Consider the following 19,556-nt stretch of genomic DNA (forward strand, 5'->3'; position numbering starts at 1 on the left):
CTTCTCTGTTTGCAGATAGAGAAATAGAATTGTAGGGATGAAGTAGACTTTGGTATAGCTTCCTTTATCCCCACTAAAATTCCATTCTTGCTGTTATCAGGTTCATTTTTCAATTTATACTCAAGTACTTAGGAATTGAATTACTCTTTTCTTGGAATTAGATATTAATGGCTAATAAATCAGGATCTCATTTAATAATTCAAGTTTTTTAAAACTGTTCTAAGCTAAACTTATGAAGTCAAAGAAAGGAACCCAGGTGGCTTTATTAGTTTACTAGGGTTGCCATAACAAATTACTAGAAACTAATGGCTTAAAACAGAGATTTATTCTCACAGTTCCGGAGGCCAGAAATCTGAAATCAAGGTGTGGTCAGGGCGTGCTTCCTTCACAGTCCTTCCTCGTCTTCCTCTGGTGGTTTTGGGAGGTCCTTGGCATGTGGCTGCATAAGTTCATTTTCTCCCTCTGTCTTCAGATGCTGCCTTCTCTGTCTGTTTCTCCTTTTCTGTCTTTTATGCAAATGATAGGATGATCTTATCCTGAGATTCTTAATTATATATGCAAAGATCCTTTTTCTAAATTAGGTCACATTTCTGTTTCTGGGGTTAGGCCTTGGCCATATTGTATACTGCAGAGGTAAACACTGCTTCAATATGGATTTTTAAAAATTTTCATTTCTGAAATTTTTATCTGAATTGGTTTTTCATTAGGAAATATGCAAAAGCTGAAACCCTCATGACAGTCACAGACCCTGTGCATGACATTGCCTTTGCTCCAAACTTGGGAAGGTCTTTCCATATTCTAGCCATAGCAACCAAAGATGTGAGGATTTTTACATTAAAGCCTGTGAGGTGAGTTTTTGAAGCAATTACTAATTTAAAACTGTTCTTAACTCATTATTATTTTCTTCCATGGAGAAGAGTGAAGAGGCAACTGTGAACTGAAGAATGGATTCTTTATTGAACATTTTATCTACAAATATATGAGTTTTGGGGTTGGGGAATAGAATAAAGACAGGAGATTTATGTTTTCTTAATTGCATTTTCTTTAGGCTGATATGATTTGGATCCTCTGAATATAATTGGTACTCTGTAAATGTTTGAACAAATGAGAGGTGGGAGTTTACTTAGGAAAATTAAATTAGCACTGAGACATTCTTGTGAATAATCTGTTTAATCTTTAGTTTTGGAATTGTGAATTTCAGTTCTTTTCCTTTTTCCTTCCTTTCCCCCTTCTATTCTTTCCTTCCTACAGCTTTCCTTTTAAAATTGTTATGTATTTTATTTCTCAGTTTTGTGTGGGGGAATCCTCTTTTCTTTTTCTTTCTTTTTTCTTTCTTTCTTTTTTTTTTTTTTAAGAGAGAGAGTGGGTGGTGGGGGGCCCGGAGGAGCAGAGGAAGAGGGAGAGAGATAATCTTAAGCATGCTCCAAGCCCACCTCAGAGAAGCCATGAGGCTTAATCTTGCAACTCTAAGATAATGACCTGGGCTGAAATCAAGAGTTGGACGCTTAACTGACTGAGCCACCTAGGCACTCCTGTTCCTTTCTTCCATGAAATAATTACTGAGTAATTTTTACATGGTAGGATCATACCAGGTGCTGGGGAGTCAAATGAAAGCGACATGGCCCAGCTCTCAATGACTTAAGGTTGGAGGGGTGTGGGAGGAAAGGTGGTGGTTATGGATATGCACAGTTTTATAATGTAATATGGTAAAAATAATATAGTACGTGAGACCATTTATATTTTTAAAATTAGAACTCTGTGTGTTTGTATAAAATCTTTAATCAGCATTTCTTAGGGAAATTTTTTTATTAATAGGAAAGAACTTACTTCCTCTGGTGGACCAACAAAATTTGAAATCCATATAGTGGCTCAGTTTGATAATCATAATTCCCAGGTCTGGCGAGTGAGTTGGAATATAACAGGAACAGTGCTAGCATCTTCAGGAGATGATGGCTGTGTGAGATTGTGGAAAGGTAAGATTTTAATGAAGGAATTGTTGCTCTGTGTTGGTACATCAGAATTTTCAATTAGAAATGTAAATTCAGAAATACTTTGGAAAAAATTATCTTTCTACAGTTACTTAAATTGATGTCTTAACATTAATTTGTGTTATATTGAACCTCCATTCATTTATTTAGTTCATGGCAGTTAGGACTGATTGAATTGTTTTTTAACTTTCCATGTGGAAAAAAGCAACTTTTAAAACTAAAAGTAATTGTAACAATATGCGGTATAAGATACTGTTTGCTATATTATGCGGTATCTCCAAAAGATACCATTTGCTATATTTGTAATCTGTGTGACTGCTCTACAAACTCAGGATAGGACTACAGACATCTCCTATTAAATAATTGCTTTTAGCCAACCAGCCCTTCATAGGACAAAACCCAGTATCTGCCCCACTTCCTGTCTGCAGCTCTCAGAAGTTGAAGCTTCTGGCCACTGATTCTGAAAGTTTCTTGTGCCATGCTGAGAATTCCGTCTAGTAACTCAATGCTTACTGGTTGCTGCAGCATGGTCTGCACTTTTCCATGGAAGTTTATCCAACTGGGAGGAGGGGTCTTTTGGTCTTTGTACCACTCTAGTTGGTGGTATCCCACTTTTAGGATCCAAACTTAAGCTTAGTTCGTGTACCTTGAGCAGTTACTGTTTCTCAAAATGCAGTTTGACTGAGTCTCCCATGGCCAGTTCTAGGCTGTGGTAGAACCAGCCCAGACCTCAATTTTCTCAGTGTCATTTGATATCATGGGCTTTGCTTCCTTTTCATGCCTCTGGGTTTTAGTCAGGACCACACAGTTCCACTCCAGCAGGCTCCCTAACTTAAGTTTCCTGGACCCAGTGTCTCCAGCAGTCTGTTTTGCATTCAGAGAATTAGGCCATGTTGGGTAAGCCACACAAACCCTAAAGTTTTGTTACTTACATCCATCTCTGAGGACATTAGGTACCCACGTGATCTATACTTGCATAACTAAGAGGACAACTCCATTACTCTCCGTATACATGTGATTGAAATTCATTTTCCTGAACTTGAAGAATTTATTTTGATAGTAAAATGTCAATGTGGTAAATTAGAGAGTAGTCTTTGTTAATATTTATCTTATAAGGAAGGAGAATGATAAAAATTTTGTTTTTTAAATTAGTTCTTGTAAAACTTTACAAAATAATTGTTAAAATTGAGATATATGTATTTCATTTTAAATATGTCTGTAATATATCTTGAGAGGTATGTTATAGTTTTTTTATTATAGTTATTTCTTCTTGTTTTTTTAATTATAGTTAAAGGACTTGACCACAAATTTGTGCCCTTGAGTACAGCTGTTAGTCATGTTAATGTATTTGACCATTTTCTTTTCAGCTAATTATATGGACAATTGGAAGTGTACTGGTATTTTGAAAGGTAATGGGAGCCCTGTCAATGGGAATTCTCAGCAGGGAAACTCAAATTCTTCCCTAGGTTCAAATATCCCAAATCTTCAAAATTCATTAAATGGATCTTCTTCTGGCAGGTAGGCTGTTTTGTGGGAAAACTAGAAATTATCTCCTTTTTAAATCATTCTGGTAGGCATATTATAAGTCTGATTTTGTGGATTTTAAGATTGAATGAAGAAATTCATACATAAGTAGAAAAAAATTCACTTTGTTAGCTCTGTGTTTAGCTTATGTGGCCATATTTATAGGTAGATTGTTAACCTTTAAACTAAACTATATTCTGAAATTTAGTGGTCTGTCAGAAATATTTATAACTTAAAGATTTTACTTTGCTTCTAAAGTCAGATGAAGAGTAAATCTGGCATAATGCCAAAGATTTTTTTTAGTCCTAAATGAACATGAGTATGTTAGTGGTAGTAGTGCAGCCTTTGAATTAGGTCAAGCTGAAATTTTAAATAAACTGCATTAACCAAGGCTTTGTAGAAGAGAGTGAGTTAGATGTGTTTTTTTGGTGTGTGTTTAAAACTTTAATGGATATTTAAGAGGAAATGGTAAATTCTGATTTCTTGATTTTTAGAATTTTTAACATATTTTAGATTCTTGTTTATCTTAAACAATGTTTGATGTGATCTCAAGAGTCATCCTTTGTTTTTATATTCAAATTTCAAATATGTGAATTGGTAAGATAAAGTTATTTTAATATGCCTTTGTGAATAATTTGGAATACAATTCAGGAAACTTCAAAGCACAGCCTTAACAAATTGTCCTGTGGTTATCCTGTTGTCATCTTAAATAACAGAATAATATTTAAAATTTCAACTATTTTTATATTGTTATATTTTTATATTTAAAAAAAAAGTCCTTAAATCTTTTGAGATTTAAGTATTTGCATGAAAACAATTTCAGGTTACCACAGAAAATACCAGATTATAAAGAATATTTCATGAAACAAAGGATACTACCGTTAATTAAAAAAAAAAAAAATCTGGTTTGTGGTTGCTGTCTGTACTGTATATATTGTAAAGAGCTTTGAAGTTTTGATCTGTATTCTTATTGTGCCAATAACCGTGTGTGTTAGATCTGTGATGCATTTTTCCCTTCTCCATTTGTATTATGTCCTTTAACAGAAAGCACAGCTGAGTACCAGCTAACTGGAGTAACTTTGCTGTTTTGCTGCTTGTTGCATGCACACAGGAATGGAAAGCGAGCTCCTTTTCCCCTTCCCCAGCGCCGTTTGACCTCTCCCAAGATACACCAGCAGCCTGCTTACTACTAAACGCAATCCAAAAGGCCTTTAAAAATCCAGTGTATATCATTTTTTTTTGTACTAGCAGTTTATTGACACTATTTGAAGCTTTTGAAATATAAATGGAGAGGCTTTTTGTTGAGACATTGTCACCAAAACAATTTTTTGAAATGTTCCTGAAACTAACATGGGTTTTAAAATTAAAAGGATTGTTTCTATCCTTATAAGCAGTTGGGAGGAGGGTAAATATCACTTTATTCCATTTGGAGAAAATAGACTTACTTCTTTTGTTTTCTAAAACAGTAGGCTAAAATGATGAATTTTTATAATTTGAAGGTTGAATAAATATTTTTCATAAAGATTGTTTTGAGTGCTAATTTGTTTACCTTTTGTAGAATTGGTTTACACATGGTATTATTTAGTACAACTCTGTCATTTCTTTGTAATATTTAAAAAATATTAGTAAAGGAGTGAGAGAAGTAGTAGTAAAATGAAAGTGATTTGACTGTACAGTTTGCGGCCAAATTAAACATTTGGTATTGCTTCATTTTATAATTTGGTAGTAAAATGAAGACATCTTTGTAAATTTTCAATTCATATTCACTAAAGAGCTTATAGTTTCTAATATGTGCTTGTATATTTTTTTATGGTATGATTCCATGGCTTAAGTTTTTCTTCAAAATTTGGAAGCCTACCGTAAGAGGAGCAGTTAAAAATTTGCTAAAATTGTGCATGCATGTTAACCTCCACATTCCAAGTCTCAGGAATTTAATTTAGTTGGCTGCTTCATTTAGTTCGTATTCTCTAGAACTTTGACCTTAATGATAAAACTAAAGTCTTTGCTAAAATGCTTAAGTATTACGGGTAAGTTATAAAATGGCAGAATAACAACAAGGACATATTCTTTGAGCTCTTTTGCTTAACAAAATTTTGTACTATTTAAGGTTTTTGCAGAAAAGCACCTAAGTATTTTCAAAGATTGTATTTCTTCAGAAGTATATTGCAATAGCTGGCCATACTATATGAAAGTATATTTGGATTGGTTCTCAGTGTCATGTATGCACTAAAAAACCTGTGCCTGCTGCTACTACAATCGAAGCATTGCTTAAAATAAAGAAAAAGCTTATTAGATTTGTAAATTTACAGGATAGCATCAAATATGTTTCTGAAAGATTAGAAAATGTTTTAAATTATAAAATGTCTTTTTTTGTAACATTCATACTGATAATTTTTTTTAACATTTTAAGTTTAACAGATTGTATTTCTTTCTTTCAAGTTTCTATACTTGCTTAAGCAAGCTTGATTTGAGTAAGGGTCTTGATTTTTGCGATTATGTTCTGTTAGTTTTGGCATGAATATACTAAAGCTTTTTTTTTTTCAGCATGTGTTTTCTCCTCTTTGGTTCTCTTTGTATTTACTACTTTTCTCTTTTTCTTCTGTTTTTTTTTTTCTTTTTTTTTTTTTTTCTGTTGTTTTTGTTTTGTTTTGGTGTTTTGTTCCTGTCTTCATTGTTTCAGGTATTTCTTTCCCCCTCTGGATTCCCCACGGGCTGGATCGAGATGGTCCAGTTATGCCCAGCTCCTTCCTCCTCCTCCTCCTCCTCTGGTAGAGCACTCTTGCGATGCTGACACTGCCAACCTCCAGTATCCTCACCCTCGCAGACGATCTCTCTCTCGGCCTCTTAATCCCTTACCTGAGAATGAAGGGGTTTAAAACACTGATTTAACACTTAAAGGCCTTATTCAAGTGCTTGTAAATGCTTTCATTCCTGGCTGCTTTTTGTTTTTCTTCATTTTCTTTTAGAAGATTTTTCTAACTTAGGGTCTGTCTTGCATGTATTACAACCAGAACACAGTGTTTTGGAACCTAAATGTGTTTGTGCTTCTGCATCAAAGGAACATTTGCCTCACTGGTTGATAACCTTTGATGAGATGAGATAAGTACAAGTAACATGAACTGTGAGTTACAGTAGCTGATTTCAATTTCAAAGTGCCTATTCTGTAAGTTTTATTTTGAACTGTTATGGTGTTAGTTTTCTTATGGTTTGTCATTCTGGTTCATGTGAAAGGATTACCTTAAAGTTCACTTTGCCTTTGAGATGTACTAAGAAATGTTTTACATTTTACAGGCTGTTGTTGCAACCAACTAGTTTGTAAAATAAATCATTCCTGTGTATAAAGCAGCAAAACAAAATAATGGACTGTTGGGTCTTTTTTTTTTTTTTTTTAAAGAAATTGCCTTTTACTACTTGGAATTATTGTTTAAAGCTTTTGTAATTATTCTCCAAGTAGATTATTTAATAAAATATATTTTAAAAGATATGAATCTCTTGCCTTATGAAAAGAGAATGTACAGCTGGCTCTTGAGCAACATGGGTTTGAACTGCACTGATGCACTTATACATAGGTTGATGGTTCCCCCGCCCCAATAAAGGCAGTTTAGTACTGTAAATGTACTTTCTCATCTTTACGATTTTCTTAATTTCTCTAGCATATTTTATTATAAGAAAACATTAGTTTGTATAACATACAAAATAGGTGTTAATTGACTGTTCATGTTACTGGTAAAGCTTCTCTCAACTATAGGCTATTAAGTTTTTTTGGGAGTACAAGGTTAAGCCCAGATTTTCAACTATGCGGATGCATTGGCACCACCTAAGCCCTAGTTGTTCAGGGGTCAACTCTATTCTATTTGATAGATAATAACGCTTGTATCTCCTTAAAATAGTACATTGAAAAAAAAAAAAGAAAGAAAAAGAAAAAACCCAAGCAATAAAAAATTGGGAGATGAGCATGACATTTATTTAGAAGGTAGAAAGTCAATATGTAGACTAACATCTACAACTGACAGATGTTGACTTCCAATCTAATTACACATTATATTATTTTTTAATACTTTTAAAATTTGAAATCAGAAAATAATTGACAATAATTATGATAAAGTGATTAAAACTATGAGACTAGTAATATTCTTTTTAGTTCCGTTTTCTTAAGAATTGCCAAGGATTTAACTTTTCTTTAGGACTAGAGAAGGTGTAATTTGAATAGCATTTCATATGTGTCTCGGTTAATCACATGTAGGTACAATTGTTATAACCATATAATTTATCTAATTTTCAAAGACACCTTTCCTTTGTACAGGGTCATACCCTTGAAACTTCTTAACCTGCAAGGGATAAAGAGCTAATAAGAGAGTAATTTTAACATAAGGAATATTTGAGTTTTGTGCTGACTGATTAAAGTGTTTTTTCCATAAAGTTGTTAGCATTTTAGCATTTCAATCTATGGAGAAGAGCCTTTTCCAAATAATTCTCAAAGGTCTTCCTTCTGTTAAAGGGCTTTAGACTTGTTAACTTTGTTTGTGTTCAAAGCAAGGGGTCTAACTTAAGGCTGAATCTAGCTAAGAATTAAAAATTCATGTCTTTGAGATTTCAGTTGTAGAGGTGCATGGGGTTAGAATGGGCAAATGAAATGAGACAGATTCTCCAATTTAATGAATATCAAGCATCTTTTACGTGCCAGATACTGTGCTGATACATGAAACAAAAAACAAAATGTAGTCTGCACACAAAGTTATTCTAGTGGGAGAAGCCTTTTACAGAATTTACAAAAAGTAACCAGGATTCGGTTTCATAATAAAGGTCGAAACACAGAAAGTGATTTACTTGGTCTGACCAGGTTTGGAAGCAATGTGGGAGGGTATTCAACAGGTGGAGTGGTTGAAGCAGAGGAGGGTAGGAGTTCTGAGGTGATGGCCCAGCGGTAAAAGAGGATGGGTTATTTGGGCAACAAGTTATAAGCATTAGTCTGATGTGAGTGAGGTCCATTTGGGGAGCTCATGGGAGATTAATCTATAATCAAACTTTGTGGTCACATTGTGTGCGGCTTTGTATATCTGTGGCTGAGATTTGCCACAAAGCAGTTGGTAGAGGAGAACTGTGGGAGATGACTGCCTTTTCTTAACTGGATAAACATGACTTCTAATTCCTGGGAGGCATCCCTAGCCCTGAGACTTCTGCAAGATCTATCCAGGGTCCTGGGTGATGGACATTAAGAAGGGCATGTGATGTAATGAGCTCTGGATATTATAGAAGACTGATGAATCACTGAACTCTACCTCTGAAACTAATAGTGCATATGTTAATGAATTGAATTTAATTTGAAAACAAAACAAAACAAAAAGATCTACCCAGTGTCTAAGGAGATTTGAAATCATTGGGAGTTGTGTGCCTCTTTTTCATTTGGCAAGTAAGTTTGGATAATAGCTAGTATTTGTTGAGTACGTCCATGTGTCAGTGCTCTTCTAGATACTTCATGTGAATTAACTAATCTTCACAACAAATCTCTGAGGCAAGTGCTCTAAGTATCCCATTTTACCTGTAAGGAAATTGGAAGGTTAAAGCTCTTTGTCCAAGGCTGCACAGCTAGGAAGTGAGAACCAGAATTGAGATTTTGGCAGGCTGGTATCAGTCTCCGCTCTCCTGCTTGCAGATACTTTGGATCCTTGTCATTAGAGTTCCACCAGGTTGCTGGATGTTGTGGGGAGAGCTTTGGTCACTTGATTTTTATGGAAGAAGGACATTTATTGAGTTGGGTACAAGGATACAGGGTGAACGAATAGACACATTCCAGTAGTTCACCTCCAATGTATGCTCATGGTGTAGACAGAATAGTTAAGATACTTTGTGAAACAGGATTGCTCATTACAATCAAATAGCATCCTTTTAGTTCTAAAGCTAGTAGGTTTATTTTTCTGGATTCAGAAAACCTTGAGATTTTCTCCACTTACCTTTGTTCATTGAGTGTGGACAAAGGTAGAATAGGGGTAATTAGAGTTTGCAAATGCCAAAGCTGGAGGGTTTCAAGAAAAAAATGGCAGGAAAATTGCAGAGACATCAACTGAGTTTGACAGGAGGCTAGTTCTAATAAAATAAGTGTTGAAAGAAGACTCAGGACCAAACCAGATATCATAGCATGAATGGCTATAAGGTGTGAAAGTGAAGGTAAGGTTAAGGGTAGGAGAAACAGAATGGTCTTAAGGTGATAAAACAGAATCAAGGAAGGGTGAGTTGGTTTTAGGTGGAAAGATGCAGCATTTCTAAAGGCAGGTACCAGTAGAGAAGGTATCCAGGAATGATAATTGAGCAGTGTTTTAGAGGACACAGAAAATTAAAGTGATCAAATAAACATGTCATTCCCCAACAGGCTAACATTAGGAGTAGGGACTGTTAAGCTCAACTTTTTCATTTTCTCCCCCAAGTGTGCTGTTGCATCTTAAACATTAAATAACTTGCATGAATGAAGTTAGCTAGCTTTGGAAAAGAGGGACTCTTTCTCAGACAGTATGGAAGAAATTTTGAGATGAAGGAAAGTAAAAGGCACGAAATTGAATTACCTCTGGTTTCAGTATAGTAGTAAAGCAGTGGTGGCATTTGTGGCCTAAGGAGAACAGGAAAACGTAGGGAGTAATTAGGGATGAATTATGTCTCCTCAGCTCTTTCCACCCTCAACCAGCCTTACTCCGTCACAAAGAGACGATTAGGTGTAGAGAACTATCATGAAGCTTGGATCCTGAGAAATGATTTCCCAATTGAAGCTTTATTGCGGTTTAGAACACAAGGCAAATGATGACACATTTCAGTGTCTGCCAAGCAGTGGTAGAAAAGATCCGCATGGTAGAAAAGATCTGCATCTGCTCTTGTAAAACGACAAAAAAATGACACAGTTCTAAACTCAGGGTAGTATCAGATGACTTGTTCACCAGAAGTAGTATTGTATAAGGTGAGTGACGATGTTTTGGGGTTCCAGACTGAATTCGGTAAGCAGTTTTTTTCTCCCCCCCCACCCCGAGTTGGCCAAGGCCTTCATTATGTTGCGTTCGTCTCAGTTTTGGGGGTAAGGACTTTCACAGTGCACCCAACCCTTCCGAATACCGAGCTCCTCCTCCGGACATGCGGAGCGCGGTTTCCTCGCTTCAAATTCAGGGACTAGCGGTCCTCGCCCAATCGTCGGTCTCCTGCCCGCCCCGTCCCTCGTCGCTGTCCAATCCAAGGCCAGCTCCGAGTCCCCGCCCCATTGCTCGTGCCGCGAACAGACGTAAACCTCAGGGGCGCGCTGTACGGCCAGTCCGGGTGGCCGAGGGTGCGGGAGGGGTTCTTCTTGCGCACGCGCATTTGCAGAGCCACCGGGACGCCCCCTCCCCTGGACCTTTCTGACCAACTCTCGGCTCCCGCAGCTGGAGTCGCGGGCTTGGTGAGGAGGGGTCCCTTGTGTCTTGACTGCGGTTCGGCAGGGGGCACGCGAACCCGCTTTCCGCAGGCATTTCGGCTGCCGGGCGGATGGGGCAGTAGCGGTTGGGCCAGGGTCGGGCGCGGGGCGCAGGCTCCGGGCCAGGGACTGCGGGGCGCTGGCTAGGGTCCGACGGCCTTGCTCCGGCTGCCACGCAGAATTCCGCTCAGTGAGTTTAATTGGGCGCCTGTGAGAGATTAGCTTTTAAAGAAACGGGTTTTGATTTTGGGGATAACATCCTGGTAGCCCCCCACCATCTATCACTTCCTGACTTCTAGGGACCAACGCACTTTGCGCTTTGGTTTGGAGTTTCTTGTTGCAAAGTGCTCTTGACCGGGTGTTTGCTTCATGTGTGTCGTGATAGGCGGTTCTGTTTCTCTTTTTTGTCCAAAACTGACCCACGAAGGAAGGTTGTTAACTAAATGTAGAGGGGTCTGCTAGTGTCACCCGGGTATTCACTTTTTGTTTTGGTTTCTGCTAGGCCGCGTTCTCATTTACTCCCAGTACCTTTACTACATTCCTTACATCTGATTTCTTTATGAAAACAAACAAAAAACAAACCATGAAAGAAGACAGTGTTTAATATCACTATACTTTTGATCTCTCTTAATTACAGACTTTGTTTAGTAAAACATGAGGTCCCTTTCGAAGCAGTCTTTTGGAGAACAGCTGTTTTTATGAAAGTATTTCCGTTTGCTGTTACCATTTTGAGGTCATTCGACTGGAGTTTTTACTGCTCCAAAATCAGTTTTTTCACCGAATTTCAGTTTTGTGATCAAAGTTTACGGTAAGCTTTGAAAAGTAATATATTAAATGCCTGCCTAATTACAGATTATTTCTTAGAACACCAAGAGTAAATGATGAATGTTAGGGAAGCTTGACAGCATATGCTTTTGAATGTGTTTAACTGTACGTGTAGACTTCCAATTAATGACTACAGTAAATGGTATTTTACATACCCAGAAATGTAATTAAAGCAGTTAAATATTAGTCAATTCAACTGTGAAAATTTGAGGTCTGTACTTTAAGAAAATAGCAAGAGCTATTCCAAAGATGGCTACTTAGTTCAGATATAGTAAAAGAAAAGGTAATATTACATTTTCTTCACTTTAGGTGATGGAGGAGGAGTGGATAATGCAATATAGAGGGAATTTAGGGAATTTTTCCTTCTAGGAGAACTTTAGGAATGTGGTATATCCATGGATGGTTTAAACAAGTGTAATCCTTTCTGGAAACGAGAGATTAGGTATTGGATTACATCTCGAGGAATCTTCCACTGGCTTCTATTACCCCTGCACCCATAGCCAAGCTTCATCCCCGCCCTTAACACTGTCATAATTAATAGTGAGCATAAGTGATTATAATTGCTGAGAGTCATCAACTCCGTGAAGAGGAGCAGCTTTATTTTTGTATTTCCAGAGATAAGTGGAGTGTGTTTCATGGTTTGTGCTTGGTAATGATTGTTGCATGAACGATACTTGCTTAATATCTGAATTTTCTTGGATTTGACTCTAAATAGAGACGAATCCTTAAAGAATTTGGGATATATTTTAATGTGGTTTACATGTTTATAAATGAATGAATAACTTAGTGATTACAAGATTGGACATGGGAAGGCAGGCTACTTGGAAGACTTATGCAATAGTTTAGATTAAAAAGTGGTAGGGTGTTGGGAATATAGAAGTGAATCTCCGTTTTAGAGATCTATTTGGAGTTAGAGGCATTAGAATTTGATAACCACGAGAACGAGAGAAATGGTCCCAAGTGTCTGGCTTGTATAGCAAGAGAATAGGGATATAGGTCAAACTAAAGAGAGAAAAAAAAAACGAGTTTGGTTTTATATTTGTTAACTTTGCACACTTGAGAGGGTGCTGGGGTGAGCCATTTGGAAGTGGGAGTCTAGAGCTCAGGATAGAGAGCTGAGGTGATTTGAAAATGAGGAAGATGGCATTAGTGCAAAGGAAAGACTACTCTGGGGCCACTTGCCTGTCTGTGAATCCTCTGCTCCCATTCATGCTATGTGGCCTGGAAAATCCTCTTAATTCCCTCTCTTGGCCTCAGTTTCTTCAACAATAGGGATAATAGCTATCTTGCAGATCTGATGCATGGATTAGAGGAATGTATATAAAATACTTAGTGCATTAATTGATAATAGAGTAGACACCATATGTCAGCTAGATAGCTAGGGAGTATAGATTATTTCTTTCAACTCTTTTTTTTGTACATTTTGTATTTCCAGCTCTATATCAATTACTGGGAACATATGGGTGTACAAGATTGAAATGTCCCCAAGATACTGATAATCTAAAGTTGAAGGTGTTGGGGCCCCTGGATGTCTCAGCTGGTTAAGTGTCTGACTCTTAATCTCAGCTCAGATATTGATCTCAGGTCATGAGTTCAGACCCTGGGCTCCACACTGGGCCTGGAGCCTACTTTTAAAAAAAAGAGTGAGAGAGGGGCTCCTGGGTGGCTCAGTCGTTAAGTGAATGCCTTCGGCTCAGGTCATGGTTCTGGGTCCTGGGATCGAGCTCCGCATCCGACTCCTTGCTTTTTGGGAAGCCTGCTTCTCCCTCTCCCACTCTCCTTGCTTATGTTCCCTCTCTGCTGTGTCTCTATCAAATAAATGCATAAAATATTAAAAACAAATGCACATTTAAGAAAAAAAAGAGCGAAAGAAACCAATGTCATAAGTGTTTCCTTAAAAAATTATAAAGTCAAAGATATTGAAGATGTTATTCATTTCATAAATATTTCGTAAATATGTGTTAGGTATTGTTATAGGTGTTAGGTAAGAGCGATGGACAGATTGGCAAGGTCTGTGCTCTCAGAGAGCAATCTTTTTAGTGGGGGAAGAAAAGTATAAAAGTAGTAATAAGTGCTGGATGAAATTAAAACAATTGTGAGGGACAGTGGGGCTACATTGGATTAATGATGATGAATCACCTCTCTTATAAGGTGACGTTTAAATTCAGGTGAATGTTAGGAAGAAGCTAGTTGGTGCAGAGATTTAGCAGAGTACTCTAGGCCCCCAAGGTAGAGATGGGGCTTGGATGTTACAGGAACAGAGACACCAGTATGTGGTGTGTCATGAGCCTCAGGGGTGTCTCCCTGAAGTGTTCAATAGGGGCGTGGTACCTGGTTTGTATTTAATGGTGCATTTGGTTGCCATGTGGATATTTAACTGTAGGGTGGCAAGAATAGAAGCATGGAGACCAGTTGGGAGGCTTTGCAGTACGATAAGGTGGTGGTAGCAGACATAGAAAGATATGGAACGATTTAGGGTCTGTTTGGGACATAGACCTGTTTTGCCCTCCGGAATGGGTTTCACCAGTAGATCTGTTTTATTTGGCAATAGTGTTTCTTACCGAATTGAAATTAGTTCAGGTGGGGTCTATAACTTCTAGTTGATCTCATCTTACAGTACTGTTGTCTGACAGTATTAGTGCCTAAAAGCATTTGAGTTTGAGATCCCTACCTAAGAGTATAAGATGTACGTTGTATAACAAAATCTGGGGTCAGAATCCTGGGTATCCCTACCGTGTAAGGAATAGATGGAGGAAGAAGATGTCGTTGAGATATAGAAGTTATGGTTTGGATTCTTCTAAGACACTTGTCTATGAAGGGGAGGTGAGAAGGTGGTGGCAGGAAGCACAAATGAAGGATGGGAACAGGTTTCCTACCTCCTCCATCCTACAGTGGGATCATTTTGAACATGTTTATAGAAATCAAGAAAAGGAAGTAGAAACAAAAAAGAAAGGAAAATGCTGGGACATGATCTGAGAGAAGGGTGCTTATATGATAGTTAGTACTAAATTTGCTCTGTATTGAAATAATTTGAAGACATTCAACAGATTTATTGAGAATTACTCTGGGCAAGGCACTGCTTTAAGTAGAAACTCAGTAGTAAAATACTCCAAGTCCCTGCCCTCATGGAGCTTACATTCTAATGTGGAGGAAAAAAATTAAATAGGTGAATTATATAACATGCTGGATGGTGGTCAGCACCAGAGAAAAAAGAAAGCAGGAAAAAAAAAAGAAAGCTTGGAGTTGAAGAAGATGATTGGTGAGGGAGACCAGACAGATAAGTGGACTTTTACCAAAAACCTGAGAAAAGTGAAGGAGCAAGATGTGAGGTCATGTGGGGCATCAGTGTGCTGAACAGAGGTTAAGAGCCAGGGCACAGTCCCTGAAGCTGGAGCCCTGGCAAGTCGTGGGGACAGCGGGGAGGTTAGGATGGTGAGGATGGAGCAAAAGCAAGGGAGAGTGGTAGAGAATGAGATCAGATTATCCAGCCCTCATTTGGCCATTGTAGGTATTAAGTCTGAATGAGATGGGAAACCAGTGGAGGGTTTTGAGCTAAGGAGTGGCAGTATTTGACTAACTTAGCAGGGATAATTTCAGTGTATGGAGAACAGACTAGGGGAGGAAGAATGGAGGGGTGGAGATAGTTATGTATATATAAAGTGTTATATAATATAAAGTGTCTTGTAGTGAGTATCCATGCAGGAGGTGGTGGTGGCTTGACCAAATGGAGATAGTGAGAAAATGGCAGGTTCTATATATTATTAGGTAAAGACATTGGGATTTGCCTAGGGATTGCTTTTAGGGTGTGTGTGTATGTTGAAGGGTTGGAGGTGGTGGTTAGTAATCACTAAGGTTTCTGGTTTGAGCAGGTAGAGGATGGATTTGTCATTTTCTCTGTGGGGAAGTTCGAAAAGCAGGATTTTTTGAGTGGGTTGGAAGGAGATGGAATCAGACTTCAGGTTTAGGTGCCTGTTAGATAAAACTAAGTGGAAATGTCTAGTCGGTAGTTGCATATCTCAGGTTCAGGGGAGAGGTCCAGGCTAGAGATATAAATTTCATATTGTATTTAAAACTCTGAAACTGAGGGCAGTCACCTAGAGAGGTTGGGTAGGCGGAAGGGATCCAGGAGCAACCCCTCATATCTTTACTGTATGGCAGTCCAGGAGATGAGGAGGAACCAGCCAAAGAGAAGGAAAAGAAGCAGCCGGTGAGACTGGAGAACCCAGACAGCTGTGTCTTGAAAACCAGTGAAGAAAGGATTTCTTCAAGGAAGGAGTACAAATCCCATATTGTTAGGTCAGAAAAGATGGGACTGAAAATTGACTGTGGGGTTATGGGTTTGGCAACAGGGAGCTCAGTGGTAATGTTGGCAAGTGTTTTGATGGGGCAGTAGGATAAGAGCCAGCTTGGCATGGGTCTAGGAGATGACAAGTGGAAACAGATGGCGGTAGTGATTCCTTTTGGAGGAGTATGTGGTAAAGGGAGGATAGATAGAAGTGGTACAGCTGCAGGGGGACAACAAGGTATGAGCAGGGGAAGACTTTTTTAAAAGGTGAGGAAATAACAGCATGCTGGTAGGAATGGCTGCACAGAGAAGTTTTGATGACGGATAGGAGGAGGGTAGTTGCTGGAGTGGTTGTCACTGCATTGGTGACGGGTGGGATCAAGTGCAGGTGGAGAGGTGAGTTTCGCACGGGAACCTGTATACTTCACAGTCAAATATGTTTTATAGCTCTCTAAAAGTCTTAAATATTTTCTACTCTATAGAGTTAGTTAGCCCATTCTCTCTAATAACGATACTTGAGTGCATTTGTCATTGGCCCCAGCATAGTCTGTCATTGGCCTCTATCTCACCAGTTGTGGTAGCTCTTTGAATATCCTTTCAGGTGTTAAGCCCTCTCCCTTCCTCTGTCAGGATCAGTCCGTCCCTGGGCTGCAGAATACTGTCCATACTTCCTAATGTACTTTTTAAGACTTTTAGAATCTGACTTCATGGTTTCATTCACTGTGTTTTTTGTACACCCATTGCCAAAACACATTGAAGCACTTGTCTATTGCCTCCACGTACTTAGTACTTGGGGTGGATTTTGGGGTCAGACCCGGGTTTGAATTTTACTAATTGTGCAACCTTGGTACATTTAGCTAATTTAGTTTCAGTTTGTTTCTTCATTCATAAAGTGGGATAAATGAGTTAAGGTCGTGAATATACAATAAATCTTAATTCTCTTCCACCTTTGCTCATGTTTATTTGTTATCTTTGAGAGCCCCCTCATGTCATACTTGGCCTGTTGAAGTTCTACTCATTTTTCAAGGCAGAGGGCCTATACTTTCTCATTTATTGAGCCTTTCATGATTTAATTTTTTTACTGAATTCCATATAACCCTTACATGATAAACACTGAAGTAATTTTGAGATTACATCTCCTAAGTACTATAATCAGGGTTAAGTAGAGCCAGGGTCCAATGTGGGCTGGAAGATCTCTCAGTAATACAGATTCTGTGCCAGATGAGCCCTTTGTATTTCCAGAGTAAGTCCTTTGTATACCACTTTCACCATTTTTGTCTTGTCCATGTGCCAGCTAGACTTGATTTAACTTTAATTTTTTCCTTCAATGGACTTCCCTTTTAAACTAACATTTACTCCTCCTTAAGAATAATTTCTGAAATTAGGGGCTAGATTTTGCTGGTTTAATTTTTTTTCCTCCTCCATGTTAGAATGAAGTACTTCCTGAAATCATCTGTATATTCCTTCAGTGTTGGGTCTCTGTTTTTTTACTAGACAAGTGTGGCAATTGATATTCTTTGCAATAGTAAACCAAGAGTAAATTAATCTGTGTTATATTTTACAAATTTGTTATGTTATTTATAAATAACATTTATGTTATTAGGTTAATTATAAAAAGATAGTTTGACATTTGTAGTCTCAGCTCTGAAGTAGCAAAGTATTCTGAGAAGTACTTTACCTCCAAATGCTTGTTGATTTTATCCCCTTTGTGCTGTTCCAAGAAAATGATTTTTCTCTAAGATCTATCAGTTTTCTAAGATTTTTGAGACTTTTAATCATTTGGAAAGGTTTTATAGTATTTGATTTTTTAAAAGCTTTTATTGTTGTAGTGAGATGGAAGATTTCCGAGGAATAGCTGAAGAGTCATTTCCAAGCTTTTTAACCAATTCATTATTTGGTAATAGTGAGATTTTGGAAAATGTCACTCTTCCTTCAAATCTTGGCTTGCCTGTTGCTGTTTCAACACTTGCTAGAAACAGATCCAGTGCTGACAACAGGTAAGAACTTTTAGAACACATGATTTTTTTGTAAGGTCTAGAAAGCCTGCAATACATTGATACTTCTGTAAAAATTTCTCAGCCAAGGGACACCTGGGTGACTCAGTTGGTTAAGTGTCCCAGCTCTTGGCTTTGGCTCAGGTCATGATCTCAGGTCCTGGGATTGAGCCCTGAACTGGGCTCCACACTCTCCAGGGAGTTGGTTTGGGGATTTTCTCCCTCTACCTCTCACCCCTGCATGCTTGTGCGGGTACACGTGCGTGCTCTCTCTCTCTCTCAAATAATAAATATATTTAAAAAACTTCTCAGCCAAGCTTGAGCTTTTGCTTTATGTATATTTATATATGTAATATGATATGTATATCATATATAAGTATATGATATATGTGAGTATATATATGTTATATATATTCATATGTATATCTAATTATTATGAAAAACGTATACATTTCCTTATTCCATTGCCTTAATCAGTAGTGGGTGGGTGGATTTGGAACTGAGTACCAGTCACCTTTTGGTCTACTAATTGTTTTCTCTGTTCATAGTGTTTTGGGTTTGTATTAGTTCAGCCTTACTGGCAGCCAGTAATTTGAGTTGCATCTCCGTATGTGACGTGTACAGCTCATCCATCTTGTATGATGTGTAAAGTTTGCCCGTGCTTAAATAATCTAACTACTTTCCTGTCCTCCTCCCAACTTGAATGTTTGGTAAGAAGCATTATCTTTACCTTTAGAATGAAGAGTTTAACTCTGAAAACTTTTAGCTTTAAGATTTCTGTGACTCTTTGTTTAGTAAGAACACACCTCATTCTTGACACGTAGATTTTCAGTGCTTTGCACCTGAGATGATGGTTTTGAACACTGGGGGCCCTGTTTATTTTTATCCCCTAGCAGTTGGTTTTATAGTCATGTGGCCCTAATGTCATGGTGAATTTTAAATATGCATAATTTAACTATTAACAAAACAAATTTTTTTTGTATGTGTGTAGGTATTCTGATATCCAGGCATCTTATTTAGTAGAAGGGAAGTTTTCAGTTCCATCTGAATCATCTCCCAGCAGCCAGAGTGAAGGTGACCCAAGAGAGAAGTTACAACTTAGCTTCCAGGATGATGAGTAAGTTCCTACCTTCATTTTGTTTTTGCCATGTTAAAAGCAGGCCTCACTCAGTCTTATGGAAAATGAAAGTGTGACTGTGTCTCTGAATAATTCTAATTATAAGAATCTTCTTAGGAGTTTTCTTTATATGTTTTTGATCACAACCATTTTTAGTCTTTCAGAATACCTTTTCTCATTCCAAAAGTAATACAAGCTCATTTAAAAAAGTAGAAAATGCAAAGAATTGTAAGGAAGACACTAAGTCTGTAGTCTTACAGAGAATAGTCACTGGGGCACCTGGCTGGCTCAGTCTGCAGAGCATGCAACCTTTGATCTCAGGGTTTTAAGGTCGAGCCCTACACTGGGTATAGAGATTACTTAAAAATAAGATCTTCAAAAAAGTAAGAGAGAA

At 37.8% G+C, this 19,556-nt stretch overlaps 2 protein-coding genes across 9 annotated transcripts in view; both read left to right on the top strand.

The window, feature by feature from the left end:
* SEH1L (SEH1 like nucleoporin) overlaps positions 1 to 6,868 on the top strand; it is a 28,558-nt gene extending 21,690 nt beyond the window's left edge. The window contains exons 6-9 of one of the 2 annotated variants that reach the window (XM_032875823.1): positions 708 to 848; positions 1,816 to 1,973; positions 3,356 to 3,506; positions 6,193 to 6,868. In XM_032875823.1, coding sequence (XP_032731714.1) covers positions 708 to 848; positions 1,816 to 1,973; positions 3,356 to 3,506; positions 6,193 to 6,388 — 646 coding nt within the window. In that variant the 3' untranslated portion in view covers positions 6,389 to 6,868. Of the gene's footprint in view, positions 1 to 707; positions 849 to 1,815; positions 1,974 to 3,355; positions 3,507 to 4,556; positions 6,054 to 6,192 lie in introns of those variants that run through there. The other variant, XM_032875824.1, reaches the window with a different exon arrangement.
* A 3,989-nt stretch (positions 6,869 to 10,857) lies between these two features.
* Positions 10,858 to 19,556, top strand: part of CEP192 (centrosomal protein 192) — a 132,291-nt gene continuing 123,592 nt past the window's right edge. For 4 of the 7 annotated variants that reach the window (XM_032875816.1, XM_032875820.1, XM_032875814.1 and 1 more), the window contains exons 1-4: positions 10,858 to 10,926; positions 11,579 to 11,749; positions 17,881 to 18,048; positions 19,037 to 19,162. In XM_032875816.1, the coding sequence (XP_032731707.1) occupies positions 11,640 to 11,749; positions 17,881 to 18,048; positions 19,037 to 19,162 (404 nt within the window). In that variant the 5' untranslated portion in view covers positions 10,858 to 10,926; positions 11,579 to 11,639. Of the gene's footprint in view, positions 10,927 to 11,578; positions 11,750 to 17,880; positions 18,049 to 19,036; positions 19,163 to 19,556 lie in introns of those variants that run through there. The other 3 variants (XM_032875815.1, XM_032875821.1, XM_032875818.1) reach the window with 3 other exon arrangements.

This window comes from Lontra canadensis, unplaced genomic scaffold, assembly GCF_010015895.1.
Source record: "Lontra canadensis isolate GAN:19392208 unplaced genomic scaffold, GSC_riverotter_1.0 scaffold57, whole genome shotgun sequence".
Lineage (NCBI taxonomy): Eukaryota > Metazoa > Chordata > Mammalia > Carnivora > Mustelidae > Lontra > Lontra canadensis.